The sequence below is a fragment of the Drosophila teissieri genome, chromosome 3R, assembly GCF_016746235.2.
Source record: "Drosophila teissieri strain GT53w chromosome 3R, Prin_Dtei_1.1, whole genome shotgun sequence".
In the NCBI taxonomy this organism is placed as follows: domain Eukaryota; kingdom Metazoa; phylum Arthropoda; class Insecta; order Diptera; family Drosophilidae; genus Drosophila; species Drosophila teissieri.
This window is the reverse complement of record NC_053032.1, coordinates 17,440,728-17,458,241: the sequence shown is the minus strand read 5'-3', so window position 1 is coordinate 17,458,241 and position 17,514 is coordinate 17,440,728. Positions and strand designations below refer to the sequence as shown.

General features: G+C 41.8%; 1 protein-coding gene across 3 annotated transcripts in view; it reads left to right on the top strand.

Moving 5' to 3' along the window:
* Nucleotides 1–17,514, top strand: part of LOC122618863 (forkhead box protein O) — a 31,207-nt gene that overhangs the window by 11,853 nt on the left and 1,840 nt on the right. For 2 of the 3 annotated variants that reach the window (XM_043795456.1, XM_043795457.1), the window contains exons 5-10: nucleotides 11,266–11,558; nucleotides 12,118–12,342; nucleotides 12,596–12,791; nucleotides 12,876–13,059; nucleotides 13,185–13,309; nucleotides 13,383–14,127. In XM_043795456.1, the coding sequence (XP_043651391.1) occupies nucleotides 11,266–11,558; nucleotides 12,118–12,342; nucleotides 12,596–12,791; nucleotides 12,876–13,059; nucleotides 13,185–13,309; nucleotides 13,383–13,811 (1,452 nt within the window). In that variant the 3' untranslated portion in view covers nucleotides 13,812–14,127. The remainder of the gene's footprint in view (nucleotides 1–11,265; nucleotides 11,559–12,117; nucleotides 12,343–12,595; nucleotides 12,792–12,875; nucleotides 13,060–13,184; nucleotides 13,310–13,382; nucleotides 14,128–17,514) is intronic. The other variant, XM_043795458.1, reaches the window with a different exon arrangement.

Genomic DNA, 17,514 nt, shown 5'->3' with positions numbered 1-17,514 from the left:
ATTTTCTAGGGCTGTGAACTAATATTGGTATTATTTGTATTAATGGTGTTGTTTATAATTGCTGTTGATGGTCGTTTTTTCTACTTTTTTGCTGGCCTCACGGAAGTAGTCGATTTGTCGCCTTTAATTTTTGCCACTGCTTTGGGTTTTTTTTTGTCATGATTACGAATGGAAATAACAGTCACTGTGATAAAGAAATTTATTCGCGCGTCGTAGAAAACGTTGTTTTAGTCTAGATAATGTTCCTACGAAATTCCAAGAGCGTAAACAAAACTGCAATCAATGCAGTTTTTAAAGGGATTAAAGGTGACAAAGGGTTTGTGTTTTTCTCGGAAACTGGTAAACAATCTTTATTGCTCTTTTGCTTCTTACCCATAGAAATCTAACTATTTTGCATATTTTGACCTGTTTTATGAATTTAATATGTCATTTATTTTATCAAATTTCTTCTTTACGCATCATTATTCCTTTATAGAAAATGTGGCTATTTTTATTTACGAGATCTCATTAATATTTTTACAAATAGAGAGGCAACTATATTCGTTTTTCTTAATCAAAGCATCGGTCTCATATTTGCTATGATAAACTCCCACGCAAAAGTGGATTCAACATATTTTTAGATTGAAAGCAAGAGTTCCTGTCCTGTGCCGCAAATTCCTTTATAAAATTTTATGACATTTGCTAATTTATGCAACACGTTGCCGCGTTCCACCTGACACTTGCTTCCTTTTTTCCCAGTCCTCCCGTATTCTTTTTCCTCATTTCTTTTTTTGTGCCATAGCTTCCTCCTCGAATAGTCGTCATAATAATAAAGAACGAAACGAGCGAAACACTCAAATGACATTTGTGGAATTTTAAATTTGCCACTCGACGGCTGCATTGCAAAGGCTTCTTCCTCCGCCGGTTGGTGGTGGTGCCGAGGTGGTTCGGTGGTTCGGCGGATCGGTGGTTTGGTGGCTCGGTGGCTCGTGTCTTCATCATCGAGAACTCATCCTCGCAGTCGGGCGATTTGGCCATTGAACCGCTGCCAAGTATTTCTTTCTGTTGCTCTTTTTATCAATTTATTTTCGTGTGCACGAAATGTTATTTTTATTTTCATTTTTTGTACTCGGTTTTTTTTCTTCTTTTTTTTTGTGTTATATTTGCTTCTTTTAATTGGCAGCGAACCGCAGCGTGTTATAAATATTTTTTGGCCCAACATTTTCGTGGTTTTATTCGCCCTGAACTCGTCGCGCTTTGGCAATTATGTTTGAAATGTTCTGTAATTTATGACGCCTTCTTAGGTGGCATGCCACTATTTACGATTTCAGATTTTATCATGGGAAGGTGAGAGGGATTCATTCTGCTCAGAATAGCGCTACACAGATTGTGGGTGCGAAAAGATCAGAGAATTCACTTTAAATTAGGAAATAGATAGATCCTGAATCTTTATCCAGATTTAGGAAATAGATAGATCCTGAATCTTTATCCAGATTTAGCTGAAGTAGTTACGACACTCTGAGATGGAAAGTTCCCGATCTACCTCGATGGCTTGTAATCGAAAAAAGAAAGATAACACAAGCACATTGTATAATACTTGAACAATGCAGGGCTTAAAGAGTGAAAGAATGCAGTTTACCTAGCACTCTGCGTGGTAACCTTTGTTAACTTTGGCCTTATCAATGGGCCTTATCAAGGCAATGGCCTTGCCAGTAAAGCGCCAGAAGCTAGAGGAACTCAGAAGTCGGTCGGCGAAATGCGCATTACTCACTGCAGTCACTCAATTGACCAGTGCAAGCTCTTCAAATAGGCTGCACCAATATAAATATGCAATAAACTGCGGGGAAATAACCGCATTCATTAACGATACGATAGGCATATAGGCATATAGACCCATTTATACTATATGTATGTATATCTTGCGTAATCAATTTGACACTTGACAGTGCACTTTTCTCTCTGATCTGAGCCATATACATATGTAGGTATGTATGCATGTCTGCCCCCTTTGCTTTTCCTATTTTCCCCATATTTTCCTGTAGATCTTCACGCTTGTTTAGTTGCGCATTAAGTATACGCATTGTTGGTCTGTGTTGGTTTGTGTTTTATTTGGTTTGTTCGCGGCGCATTTTATTTGGTGTAAAGTGCATTTTGAATGCTAAATGAAAACAATGTACAAAGCACAATTCGAGTATTTTCGCATTATGGTTTCGATGATGATTATTTTGAGTTTGATTTGGCAGGGGCGTTGAAATGAAACGTGCAAATACTGGAAATAATCAAATTTAGGCAAAAAAAACAAATTAAAAGTAGAAACAAAAATGGCACTGCCAATCGGGCGGGAATGAGAACAAATGAACAAATGCGAGAGCAAGAACGAGATCAGCACTCTAAGATTGCCGGCCACACACACATAATATTCGTTTATAAATAAGCATTAACCTTGCTCGCACCAGACCATGCCGAGCTATTCGGCGTATTTGAATCTATTATTTCTATTATTTGCATGCAACTCTCAGTCGGTGTGGCCCCACTTCCCACTTACTGTACCGGCTTACTACTGCGTAGTATTCGTTTGCCTTCGCTTGCCGGCCAACACACGCCCCCTTTTTTCAGTGTTTTCAGTGTTTTCCGTTTTTTCCCCCCATTTTTCATGTATTTTCACTGATAGCAGATACAGAGGCGACACGGAAGCAGCCGCGCCCTCGATTCTTTATTATTATTTTTTTTACTAAATGTTAGTAAACAATTATTTGCGCAAGGGGGGCTCGAACGTGTTAACCCTTCTAGCTGCGATACCCATTACTCAGCATTTTGTGGAATCACTCAATTTATTACCGAATATATTACTCGATTTAGCTATATTCAGATATTTATATAACATTTTAATGGAGCAGGACAGCGTAAAAATGTCCGCTATCGCAAAGCTGAAGCTGAAGCCGATAATTTGTATACTTGAATAACTGGCTGCCTTACTGCGTAATAGTAATTCGAAATATTTCATTGCGACCACTTAATATTTTAGTGCATTCTTTGTTTATAAAGAGCGGGCTTTCAAATCACTTAGCATTCCCGGCTCACAAGAGTTCTATGAATTCGCTAGAATTGGACCAAGTACTATAGTTCCGGATGCTTGGCATGATCTCCGGCACCTTCGGTGATTTATATACCAAATATTTCCGATGTTGGCCGTAAAGTTCCTGAGATGTGAGGCCATAAAACACGACCTCGTCATAAAAAACGCATAGTCGCAAATCATCAGTCAATCACGTGTATGCATGCATGTATGTTTGTCTAGCCTGTCTAGATCGTAATTGTGGTGCTATTAATTATGTTGCACTTTGCAATGCACACTCGCTTTTCGGTTGTGTGAGGTTAGTGTGCGATTTGCGGAGCGTTTTTAGTGCGCTGTTGTGCTAATTAACACCACCACAGGCGCAGTGAAACTCGCCTCCGGGTTGTAAATTTTGTAAAACCCACAAAGCCATAGAGCCACATGCAAATATGTACGTGTATATACATATGTATATATATCTCTATGGGCCGTTTTTATGCTTTTTGCTTAGAATTTTACGAGTTGAGCACGAACCAGTCGGAATGCAAGTGGCAGTCGGGCATGGCCGTAGACAAAGTATGGCATTGCAAGGTGTCTGGCCCTGGGATCTCTGTGATGCACCCCGTTCCGATCCCCATCCCCATCCCGATCCCCATCCCGATCCTCGGGTCCATAAAACGCCACACTTACCCCGTTTCAGCCTCTGAGAAAGTGCATCATCTTCCTTCTTTTTCGGTTTTATGGTCGTCGAAGGAGAACGCAAACATTTCATGCCACACTTTCTTGTTTTCTGCTCCGCCTGCAAATTATGGCTTTCGAGAATATGCATATATATTTATATATGTATATAAAACCCCTTAATAATATGTTCCAAACACTTTCGGCATACGAAAAGCGCCAAGATTGTCATTCTAATCAGCTTCTTTGTATGCCCGCTTTCTATTATTATTACGCCCGTGTGACAAATATATACATTTCGAATCAAAACTGCAGCCAATCAAGGCAGCGCAAGTCAAACTGGTTCCGTCGCACAGCCCAAACAAAAAATTAGAAAAAGCCAAATTGCAAATTATTTATTGAGAAATTATCTCATATGGGGCTGGGGGCCATAAAAAAACGCCACTCGCTGTCTTACTTTGTCAACGCAGAAGCCGAAGTCCAGTCGCTGGTCCTCAATAAATATGCAATAATCATAAGAAATAAGCCATAAAGTCAACCAAACCGATGATGTCGCTTCTCTTTCAATGACCAAAGGCGATAAAAGTAAAACAAAAGGCTACAAAAAGTGGATCCATAGATCCAAGAAAGTTCTGACTACTGCTACTGCACTTGATCGAATTCTTAATGCTCTCAAAATTAAATGGGGTAAATATGAAAATACTAGGTAAACAATAAGGAAGCTAACATAATACATACTATTTTATTACTATATTATATGGTTATCATATTCAATGGACGAACGAGTTATTTGAAAATAAATTCATTCGGTAATAAATCTACCTTTTTTTTACTGTGGAAAAAATTCAAGGAAACTTCATATATAACCATCAAAATGACCAAGCTGAAGATAATAAAATCATAATACATTTTCCTACTTTTAAACTTCCTGCCCACGAAGACGATGGTGGGCTGGTGGGCGTGGCCGCCGAGACCAAGGAGCCCACGATGACAACTCCAAATCCCATTGATTGTCGCTCAAAGACCACTTGCTCAAGTTCCGCCCACATTTATCACTCGATTTGGGGATGGGGCAGGCCATTCATGTCCAGTTAATGGCCAAAATGGAGGAGTGGGGCGGTTTCATCGGAAGGAAGGAAGCAAACTAATGGGGCGGCCACACTGGAATCGTAGATAAAGTTTGGTGCAAATTGTTCGCCTGCCCCCTTTCTTGTGGCAAGGGAAAAGAACTCGCTTAAAGCGGTGCGTAATGGAAATCGTTATTTAATTTGTTGCGCGACTCTTTAAGCCTCGCCTGCCCCAAAATCCGCACACATAATCAATCAGGATACTGAGTATTATCAACCGGCCACAAGGGCTTTTCATGTCTCATGTCTCGTGTTCCTCCTTCCGAACTTAATGAGTGCCAGTGAGCTTCATAAAGTTTGCCGCAAAATGTCCAAGCAGCAGACAGAAACACATTTATGAACTTGGCTTCCATACCCATACGTTGCATGCACTTTTCTGGGGCAATGTCCTCGCCCGCACTAAGTAGCCAAACCCACGACCATATTTGCACATATATCGAAATTGCACGTCATTTGGCCCGATTTCGTTGGCGGAGTGCAATTGCCAAAGTTCGAGTTGGCCCTTTGTTGGTTTTCAGCTTCGCTTAGAGCTCGATTGCCACTACTTCAGAGTATTCAGTGCAGGAAGGGGAGTTTACATTTACAAAACAAATTTAAAAATATCACCATACTGAACTATGATTTGGGATTTTAGAAAGTAATGCAGTTGATTTGTTTTAGACTTATAATCAAAATAAATCAGCTGAAATGTTCTGACAAAGCATCCAAAGAAGTGTCCTTTAAAGATAAAAACTTAGCTTAAAGATATTTTAAGATATTCTAATAACAGAGTACATACATATATTGTTGTCAGTTTCTGCTGGAAATTCTTTCCACAAATTCATTTCTCTGCTATTCTTTGTCGTCGCGCATAAAACGCGACACTTATGGACTGCTTATAAAACGCTCTTTTATAGCAGACAGACACACCACTCACTGTGGATTCTAGTCCTTCGGAGTGCGTCCTTTTCTACAAGGGTCCTCCCGCTTTAAGTTGCCCAGGTGAAATTCAATCGAATCGCGACAGGAAGGCCGCGTGTATATTTTTGTCATTTGATTTCCGTTTCCGTTTGCCACGCAGGCGCCAACGTGTCCTGCGATTAATCGTCTTTGGCGGCTTTGTCGCAGAATCCTTTTCCATACCAATGATGCCCACTGGCATTCACAAAAGTTTGCCAAAAAAAAGGGGAGAAAGTATAGTAAACTCCCAAAACCGAAATCGAAATAGACGCAACTGAGATGTAGAAAGAGAAAACTTTTGCCATTCCATATCATATCATCACATCATCATTGCGATGATAATGCCGCTTGTTTTATGTGCTCACATATCTTTACAATATAGTATTTGCGAAGAGGGGAGGGTAGAGGGTGGGGTGGTGGTCTATATCAGTTGCTAGGGCCCAGTGTTTGTCCTATGTCTATTGCTCTTTTATTTAGTTTGCCAGAGTTTGAATTTCGCATTTGTATGCTTTGTTTGCTGCCTTGCAAATGTGTTTTTGATATAGCGATTGCTCAAATATTGATTTTGGGCTGGCTGTAAGGGAACCAACTTTTAAATTTCAAATTTTTCCAGTTCGTCTACCATTTTCCCTTTAAATTAGCCCAGCTTACATAGGGCTAAAGGTGTCACCTTGTTTTAGCTTAAAGTTCAATTTGATCGATGGGCGAAGCAGTGCGCTACTTTCTATATCCGATTGGTCGCGAGTCAGAACTTGAAATGTTCACTTGGTCTAGGTCATTACTGGGTCATTATCTAATCAATTACAGGTGCCATTGGGTATTAGGCTCTATCGATTGTGGATTGATTGGCTCGCATCTGGCTCGCACATTAAATGTGTTGCACACGCGCCAGAAATCACTCGGAATCCAATGAGTACAATGAGTACCTCGATCGTGATACGATTCGAAATGGATTTCTAAATCGTTTGCCGTATAATGGCAACTGTCAATGATCTTTCGGGGTAAACAATTGCTCGAATATCGTCTGCTGCCATCTTGCTAACGCTGAAATTGTTTAAACAATTAATTAGTCTTGGGTAAACATCTTGCAGATACTCCTGAGAACCGGGAGACAAGAGCCACAACCAGATCGCCATCATCATAAATTGTATCTGCTCGATTTGTTTAGTCTTTGGTCTTCGGTCTTTGGCTCACTCTGAGTTCAAGTGTTTACAAATTGGCCAGTCGAACAAAATGTTTTGTTCAAACAATTAAGGCAGCAAAACAAAAAACTGAAACCAAACTTACGAGTCTGAAATTTTTGTAGACGCGGTTATTCGAGAGTTCAAGGGTAAACTTTTGATTCAAATGATGAACAGCTAACTTATGGCACTTTAATTTTGAATGATTTCTGGCTTTACGGATGTAATTTTAAACTGAATCATGCAAATTTATTTCTACCGAAGTGATTGTTACATATTAACACCTTTGCAAATCAAATTGGAAATGGTTTCCGAAGTATTTGGAATTTAGAATTTTACTGGGCAATAATAATGCATATGAGTACGCTGGACTTCTCGCAACGGGTGAATTAATCAAAGAATTTAATAAATTGCTTTTTTTGCTGAGGGTATCTTTACGTTGACACTCTAAACCATTTATCGTTCACACTGGTTTTTTTTTCTTATTTTTTTTGGTATTAAATTTTAACTGCTCAACCTGGTCGGCAGCAATTAGCCGAATGAATCGGGGGGTTGGCGAAGTAGTAACCTGTTTGCAGGGCACTGAACACTCGGCTAGAAAGAGTGTCGTTTCAAAAATTTATATCTCAATTTCACATCTAAATGCGAATAATCTTTTTTTTTTATTTTCTATGCCTCTATGTGTGTGTGTGTGTTTCCATTGAGTGCTGTGGGTTCATTTGATTTGTGTGTGAGAATCGCTGCAGCTGTTTGGCATTGGGGCGCTAGTACTCCGCCCCAAGCCCCAATCCCCAAGCCCCAAGCCTTTTGCCCACTTTTCAGAGGCTAACCATTCACCATAAACCGATATAGATCTGGCTCTTTTTTCGCGTTTTGTTTGATATTTTTGGTCACAGAACATTCGCGTTGCAATGGAACAAAACGGCGTGGATTAAATGATGAGTTAAGCTTAGTAATACGTTTTAAATTGCTGAATAAATCCTATATATAAAAGGTATTTGGTGTACCTCAAAATCGTATACTAGGTCCGCTTTCAAGTGAAACAATACATAAAAGTAAAATTTTGATCCTATGTTAGAGGTCTGTACCTACAAGGTACTAAAGCCTCCTCGAGTGCCACTTGCTCGAAGACATGGATCATTGGAGGCGACCCAGTTAGCGCCACATGCCGCGATTCCGTTTCCCCAATAAGCCGCTCAAATGGCCCAATGAAATATGCATATTTGATACGAGATGACAGCGTATCATGGGCAGCAAGGCTGAGGGGTTGCCTTCATGCAGGGGAAGGAGAGGGGAAGGCAGGAGCACACAGACTGATAAAGCCTCAAGTCACCCCAGAGGAGAACAAATGTGAGTGCTCGAATGTCGTATAGGAAAAACTGAAATGAAACAAGTTGGCAGATTTAATATATTTTAGTGCTACTCCCGCTGCCCCGTTTCCCCGCCCATCTACCCCAATTACTCATATAAATTATAAAGAAATGAATCAGGGAGCTAGATTCCACGCCCATAAATAAAAGTTTTGCTGTAATAATTGTAATTGGTCAACGGGAAACTTTAACTACGAATTTCCACCCATCGATTTTGGGTCACTAGTGAATTCCTCTAGCAACTCAATTTGGTTTAGTTCCTTTTGTGATTCACGCTCGATGCACATTAATTGTACACAATAAGGATCCGCATATCCTTGACTACGATAGCCACTCTCCCTTCCCCTCTGCCTCTTCCTCCACCCAGAAATGTATGAAATTTCCATTCCTGGGTTTTTGCTCATTTGGCGCTCCAAGTGAATTCAATGGAAGCCCAGTTTTTCCCCGATTGCTTTTCCTGCGTTTGCCATGGATGCGAATATTGTGGAGTGGGTCTACGAGGTGACCTACATACATATGTGTATATGCACTGACAGAAATGTGGAGAGAAAATAAATATTCTTAAATCATTATGTAATACTGTTTAACTTAAAAGACTCATTTCTTAGTTCTCAACTTTGAACTGCAACTTAGATGCACAATTTTAAAAGCGCTTTGTAGCACTGATCTCTTTGGAAAATGTATTTTTTTGAGTGCAGTTTTTCCAGCACACGATGCAGCTCCTTGGTAATCACTGCCACTACTATATAGTCTGTATATCTGGTCGGCATGTGGCCGCTGTCGCCGAGCTGCGTATATATCTCTCTCGATTTAATAGGCCCAATTAGTTAGATGTGTTGTGAATGTTCTGAATGCTCTCGTTCTCGCGTTCTTTAGGCTTTTTGCTCTGGCCGAGATTTAAGTTTATGAATATTCAATGAAGTGTGTGCCATAAATTATGAATGCCATTTGTTTGCATTTCGCCTTGATTTAATGGCCTTGAGTTGGAATGCCTAAAGCACAGCCCTCTTTGAATTAGTCTTTAAGTTTTGCCGTTTCTGCCAGAACTAAGTGATTACTTTTGCGAATTCTTAAAGCAATAGTTTTAAAACATTAGGAAGAATTCAATTTTAGAATCGGATATATAGAAGTTTGATTAGATACACCTTCCTCTCAAATCGAAATAAATGCCTTTGCGATTTCCATACCAGAAATAATTTCTCATTACTCACCCACCCACACAACCGAAGACATCCTGTTCCTGGGCGGAAGTTGGTTGGATAATTCCGCAATCTGGCCATTAGCATAATCAGAACGTTTGCCAAGAAAAAGAAAATGTTTGAACACGCCAACTTGGAGCGGGGGAAATATGAAATGGGAAATGGGAAATGGCAGAGACGCCTTCGCTGGCGGCGCACTTAAACATTTAAATAAAAATGATAACTTTATGCGAAGGGGGTAAAATTAGATGTGGGGGCCAAAACCAAACCGAAAATGTCATTACAGGACTTACAGGACGACGGACGCAACAGAGAAGCAGCTTCCACTGACGCCAAGTAAAAGTTTTCGCAAATAAAAGGAAAAAAATCGGTGAAAATAGTAAAGCAAATCCAGAAAAGTATTAGAAGGTCCGTGGAGTTGGGGGTTGTTGCTCCTGTCTGCAAACAGGTTTCGTCGTCAGGCGGGCGTCTGACAGACCCCAATACTCCCCCCTCCGCCCACTAATGCCCCACCGCCCACTCACATGTCCTGGCAACGGTGATAAATGGCGCCAATGTGCCGCCTGGAGTCGCGACGCGTCGCAATCGCTTTTTCGGTGTCCTTTTGAAGGGATCAGCGGGGTGGATCCACCAAGAAAAATTATTAAAGTATTATTCTTTCATTTAAAAGGGGGTATACTCGTACAAACTGGGATTATAAATAAAGTAAAATCATTTAGTTATTTGTATACGCATAAATAGCACTTGATTCAGTTCATACATGTATTTAGTATAATTATAACAATGTAATTTAGGTCATTAACTCAATAAAGCATAGATATACATATGTATAAGTCAATTCCTAAATGTAATATTAAGTAGAAATTATTATTAATATTTTCGATTGATAAATCCACGTTGTTCTACTGCTTTTTTGTTTTGCTTTAAATAAATCACAAGATATGAGTTGAGTTCGCTACCTTTTTCTGTGCCTACCTTTGTACGATTTATTTCGAAAATTTTCGCTGTGTGTGCTTGCGTATTTTTGGGTGGATGGAATCTGCGGCAAGTTGCCTTCACCAGTTAGTTTAGTTTGTAATGCTCCATTTAGCCTGGCTGCCAGAGGTCCCATCCTAATTTTTGTCATCCCGATACCTATGTGTACACCCGCGCAAAAAAGGAAATACAGCTGATGACAAATCCGCACTAAACGTGTTTGATTCTATTTGTTTCTGGCGGTTAGACTCTTTGTTTTTTTTAAGCACTACCATGACATGTAATTGTCCTTTTTTCCACCTAGACAGGATTGGGAGTTATTTGATGTGGGCAAAATCGGGGTATTGGGTTGTGTAGACGTTGTCGATTCGCTGTCATTACGCTGCTTACACGCGGTTATTTATGACAATTGTTGGAAAATATGAATTGACAGGGACGATGGCGATGGCGTTGGCGACAGGCGACGAGGTCTGGTGAAGACATCTTCCAATTAGAGAGTGGAGGATATACGTTCGTTCTGCTTCTGCGAGCCATAAAAATGTCGACAGACAATTGAATGGCACACAAGCCCGGCGAAAAGGAAGCGCAGCGCCTTGTCCTTCCCCTTCTACCCAAGAAGCAATTGCTTACAAATCGTTACATCAGCGCAATGAGTCCCAAGGATTCGCAAATTTTGCAATTCTTTAGCATTTATTTTTTTTTTGGTTTTTTGCTAAATGTATACATATAAGCGTCATGTGTTTCCCTGCCATCTCGTTACAGAACTCCATACGTCACAATCTGTCGCTGCACAACCGCTTTATGAGGGTTCAAAACGAGGGCACCGGCAAGTCCTCCTGGTGGATGCTGAACCCGGAGGCCAAGCCCGGCAAGTCCGTGCGCCGCCGGGCCGCTTCCATGGAGACGTCCCGGTACGAGAAGCGGCGCGGCAGGGCCAAGAAGCGGGTGGAGGCACTGCGTCAGGCGGGCGTGGTGGGCCTGAACGATGCCACGCCCTCGCCCAGCAGCAGCGTCAGCGAGGGGCTGGACCACTTCCCCGAGAGTCCGCTCCACAGGTAACTACCAACTGCGATGCGTAGAAGAGGGTAGAGATTTTGAAATCATAGAACTAGTTAATTGCTTAGCATTTTTCATTCTTAGTGCGTTACTTACACGTAATAAAACTTATATAGACACTATATATTTTATCTTCGTAGACTTTTCTTAATTATATTTTCATACAACCAAAACCAAGAAATGTAGGCATTCAAAATATAGAAAGCTTTTTAAAACATTTCAGTACTGAAAAATTCTAGCATGTTTTATTTAAAGCTTTTAAAGACTATAGGATCTGACGATTTTGTAAATTAATTTTTAAAACAACTTATCTAGCTTAGGCAACTAAAGCTAGCGCTTGTAGAGCATGATCTGCAAATACTTATTTTTTATAGATATTATGGCCTTTTCGTAGACTTCTTGATCCCATTTCACTTGTGCCGACTATGTAGTCTTGTCCATGAGTTTGTTCTACGATTATTTAATATGATTTACATGCGTTTTTTATTACCTTTTTATTTATTGGTTTTTCTCTTGTTTATCCATTTTTATTTTTACCTGCGATTTGCGATGACAAAGTGGCAGTGGCTTCCAGTTGTCGCCCGATTTCCGGCAACGCGCCTCATCCAATGCCAGTTCCTGCGGACGCCTGAGTCCCATTAGGGCGCAGGATCTCGAGCCCGACTGGGGATTCCCCGTCGACTACCAGAACACCACGATGACGCAGGCCCACGCCCAGGCGCTCGAGGAGCTGACGTCTGTAGCGGATGAGCTGACGCTGTGCACCCAGCAGCAGCAGCAAGGGTCAGTTCTCGATGGCTGTTTACCTCAGTTTGTTTAAGTTTAAGTGCCCACGTACAACAACTGTCACACAACTCCCGGTCCTACCAAGCCTTTTTGTTGTTTAATATCATTTATTGCATGCCGAATAGAAAAACCAAAAACCAAAACAAGCTTGAGCTTTGCACGTTTCGCCTGATATTTGTATGTAAAACCGATCTATAAAGTCACCTTCTCTTCTCGTTCTTGCCACCCAACGATCGTACGGTTGGAGCAGGTTCAGTGCCGCCTCGGGCCTCCCCTCGCAGCCCCCGCCCCCGCCCTACCAGCCGCCGCAGCACCAGCAGGCGCAGCAGCAGCAGTCGCCCTACGCCCTCAACGGCCCCGCCCCCGGCTACAACACGCTGCAGCCGCAGTCGCAGTGCCTGCTGCACCGGTCCCTCAACTGCAGCTGCATGCACAACGCAAGAGATGTGAGTAGAAGCTGGGAACGGAGTCCTTAAAGGATCAGAAATAATAATAATATTACTAATCTAATATCATACTCTATTTGCCAGGGTCTCTCGCCGAACTCAGTAACCACAACAATGTCGCCCGCCTATCCAAACAGCGAGCCCTCCTCGGACTCCCTGAATACGTACAGCAACGTGGTGCTCGATGGTCCGGCGGACACTGCCGCACTGATGGTGCAGCAGCAGCAGCAGCAACAGCAGCAGCAACAACTTTCCGCCAGCTTGGAAGGTAAGGATGATGAGTGCCCCCAGCGATATTTTCACACTTCTTATCTGTACCATACTATCCTGCTTATCTTCCCTCTAACCGTCCGCCGTCTATGAAACTCCACCTGTATCGATGCGATATGCTAGATAATAACTGCGCCTCTACTTTGATAGGACAATGCCTGGAGGTGCTCAACAACGAGGCGCAGCCGATAGACGAATTTAATCTGGAGAACTTTCCCGTGGGGAATCTCGAGTGCAATGTCGAGGAGGTAAGTGGTTAAGTGATTAGACAATCTAAATGGTACATTCAAATACTTAAATACTGTGTATATAATCCAACAGCTGCTGCAGCAGGAGATGAGCTACGGTGGACTGCTGGACATCAATATCCCGCTGGCCACGGTCAACACGAACCTGGTCAACAGCAGCAGTGGGCCCCTGAGCATCAGCAACATTAGCAACATTAGCAACATAAGCAACCTCAGCAACCTCAGCAACATAAGCAGCAATTCCGGCAGCAGTCTCAGTCTGAATCAGCTGCAGGCCCAGCTGCAACAGCAGCAGCAAGCGGCGCAGCAGCAACAGCAACAACAGCAGGCGCAGCAGCAACACCAGCATCAGCAACACCAGCAACAGTTGCTGCTGAATAATAACAACAACAGCAGCAGCAGCCTGGAACTGGCAACACAAACGGCTAGCAGCAACCTGAATGCCCGGGTGCAGTACTCGCAGCCCAGCGTGGTGACCTCGCCACCCTCCTGGGTCCACTAGATCGTGGTCGAACCCAATCGCAATCCCAAGGACGATCGTTAGCCGGTAGTCGTCGTCGTTGTTGTGTGTGTGCGTGTGTGTTGTTTGTGTCGCCATTGGAACGCTTTAAACGCTAATTCTAAGAACCATAGTGTAAAGAGTTGTAAGCAGCCGCAGAAGGATGGGAAACTGGAAACGGATTCGGATTCGGATGTGGATGTGGATGCGGATGCGGTTGCGAAATCGGAGTCGGTGTCTTTATCGGGTATGCAGCAGCTGCAGGATCAGTGAGCAGAGAGCAGGAGCCGCAGCTGGACCGCCACTAAAAGTTTACAAAGTAAGTTTACAACATAAGATCTAAAATATAGCACGGAATGTAACATATTAGGATGCAAAGATTTGGCAAAGATTCTCAACATAATAATAGTTTCAATTATTAGTTTATTATCAGTTTCATTAGAAGCTACAAAACCTCGATTATCAGCAGTTTGTAATGTTTACCGCATCGTTCGCTTTCAATTAACATCATCGTCCTTAAAAGGCATTCAATGTGACAGCATAAATTATGTTAATAATGTCATTTCACGGCGTACATTTTATGAATATGTAAAATGTGAAAAAATGGCTCAGACCGGAACCACTCCCCCGTTTTCTGCGAGATTTTCAGTCTCTTTTATTTCTGGCATTTTTTAACAGCGATTTCGTGTCCTGTTTATATACAAATCGTCTTCACTTGACTTCACTTCCATCCATGAATCTTTTATGGACACCCACTTCATTCACTTGGTGTATTGCTTTTTTGCTGCCGTGGAATTTGTACTTATTATGTGTCCGTTTTTCTTTTCTTTTATTTGTTGGCTCCTTGAGGGCAATTACACGCGTTCAATTATCATAATACATTGTCAGGAGAGCAACAAACAAAATATAAAATCGAGTGAAGAGGAATTGCTTTAAGTCCTTTTCAATTTGGGTGCTTTTAAAGTGAGAGGTTGCCGCGCGCGGAGCTCACTCAAATTATGGCAAATTAAGTCAATTTACCTAAGCCATAAAATATGTAAGAGCCACTTTGCTACCTTGGCAGGCCAGCACGAAGGATACGTGGCTCCAAGTGTCCTTTTCCTTTTCCCCCGTTTCCGCGCTAATTTGACTGGCCAAGCGTGGCCAAGGGAAGCCAAGGGAAAATAGCCTGGAGGCATCTCAGCGCATGCAAACCGCGGCGCAAATTCGTCAAGGCAACTCCCCCGATTTGCCGCGATGTCCTTTTTGGAACCGGGCACCAGGACTAGCGTCCGAAAGCAAATGCTGAAAAATTAATTACGTCCTTAGGGTGACTTATGCATGCCACCGATATCTGACCCAACTGCCAAGTCCCTCGATTTCCCGACTCAGCCCACCTGAGGGCCAAGTGGGCAGGTGAGCGGTGAAAGCGGTGTGGGTGCGGCTCAAATCAAGCGTGTTAAACGCTGCTAATATTGAAAAATTACGATGACTTGGCAGGTGGTACTTTGAGATGGGTGAGGTGAGGTTGTTTAATGACAGAGATTTAAAACTGAGTTTCGACAGGCTGTGATGCCAAATACGGGTTTTTGAGGGTACAAATAATGAATACATGGCTTGACATATGTTAGCCTTTATTTCACTTAATTGTAAACAATACATTTTGTTTAATATTTTATTTGAGATTTTTATACATTTTCGTACTATTAATTATTGGTATCTACTTTGTTACAAAACGTTGTCCATGAGTATTAATTTTTTGTTGTAACATTTAAACTCTTTTAAGTCCCACTCCACTGAAAGAACTGTATCTGCTATCTCAATTACTCTCATCTCTGATCCAGTAATTTGTGATACTACTTAACATTCTTTCAGCTTTCTACCCATTCTTACGTTCCTTTCTATTTCAATGTCACGACTGGCGACTGTCACCGCGCATTTTTGCTTTGTGCCGAACTTCATCGAGCAAAAAAAAGGTCCTCGGAAAAACCTTTGTCCTGTGCGTAGCCACACACAAATTGAATTCCACACTAAGTTGTGCTGTAAGCCAACAATTAGAAAACGGCAAAACGACCAGAAAAAGAAAAAGAAATGCCAAAAGAAAGAAGGACCAACTTGCCAAAGGACAAAGTTGTAACTTTGTCAAGTTTGGCGCCAATCGCATGACGTGCTAATAAAATAAAATTGCCAACTTGGAGAGGAGGGCGATGACAAAAAAAAAACCGAAGTAGAAATGATTTCGAAATTTATGCCAAGTGCAAACTTTTGTGTTTGCCGGGGGTTTTTTCTTCGCCGCCTCCGCTTCATTTGAGTGAATAATTTGAATTGCATCAGCATCAGCAGCGGATTTCCATTTCTTTCACTTTTCATAATTCACCCAACTGACAGCAGCTAGAAGTTCTTTTCTGATTATGCTAATACCTTAAAGTTGCCTGCAAGCGGTGCGCTTGTAGGCTGAATTCATATTTCATTAAATGAATTATATATTCTTCAAATATAATATAACTTTAAGCGGCGGCTGCTTCTCCGCGGTCTTATTAGCCGGCAACGACACATGCCACTCAATAACTTGCCGCAACATCTGCCCAGGAGTTCGCCTATAAAACGCTGAAATGTTGTAAAATGAGATGGGGAACTTGGTCTGGGTGGAGATGGGGAAATCACATCATCGTCCGCAGATTGACTGACTTGACACATAATAAAGTCACACTCAAATTATGGCTGCAGATGGTTGTGCCACCGGGGGGCATGCCCCAACCTTCTATACTTCGTATGCACTCTTAAAAATCCAAAATCAAAAATAAACGCCACATTTATTTTCATACTTTTAGAATTATTCCTTCATCATGAAGCACCTTGCACATTATTGTTTAAAAAATATTTCTGTTTTATCAATAATAAATATATATTTCGTGCTTCTGTTTAAAGTGTTTACATAATGAAAAAAGTTTTAAATTATATGCCGAAATCACATTTAAATACTATTCGAGTCGAGTTTGCCTACAAGTTATGAGATAATTCGTGAAATTTCAATTTGGATTTGGACAACAATATTTTGCAGTGCATATTTAACGGGGGTGCAGGTTGGTTGCCCTGGTGAAACCGCGCGTGAAACACAAAGGCATTTTCAGGCAATTTATTAGTTGACAAAAAGAAGGAAACACGAAAAAAACCAAAGGAGCAGAAAAATGGGGAAAAATGTGCGGCTTCGTTGCCGCGGCCTATGTGAAGTGCCGTGGCAACAGGATTCGAGAGGCGACAGCCGCAGGACCTTCAAGAGGACCACAACTTTCGCTTAGGTGTTGAAACTTGTCCGCAACTCGCTGAATTATTCAGAGAGCGAAAACTTTTTTCCGTGCCACATTTGATTAAATTTTAATGCCAGTGCATCATTAATAAATTCCCTGCGGGTGGCCGCGAAGATGGGAGGTTTGAATAAATTGAATTAGCGACAGGATTTGTCCGGCGGGAGCTAATCCCCGCAGATTGTTTGGCAAACTTTGGACAGGTTTGGGCGGCTCGCGCAGAAGTGTCAGAACTAATTGTCCAAGTGCCGGAAAAAAAGGCAGAAGTTAAATTTCGCCCTTGCATCGGCATCGGCATCGGCGTTGGCATTCAAATGAAAATTTCATTATCCTGGCGGCGGAGGGAAATCAATTTGTCAGCATGGGGAAACGAACGCGCTCTTCGGCACTTCATAATACAAATTGTCAGCAATTTAATAACA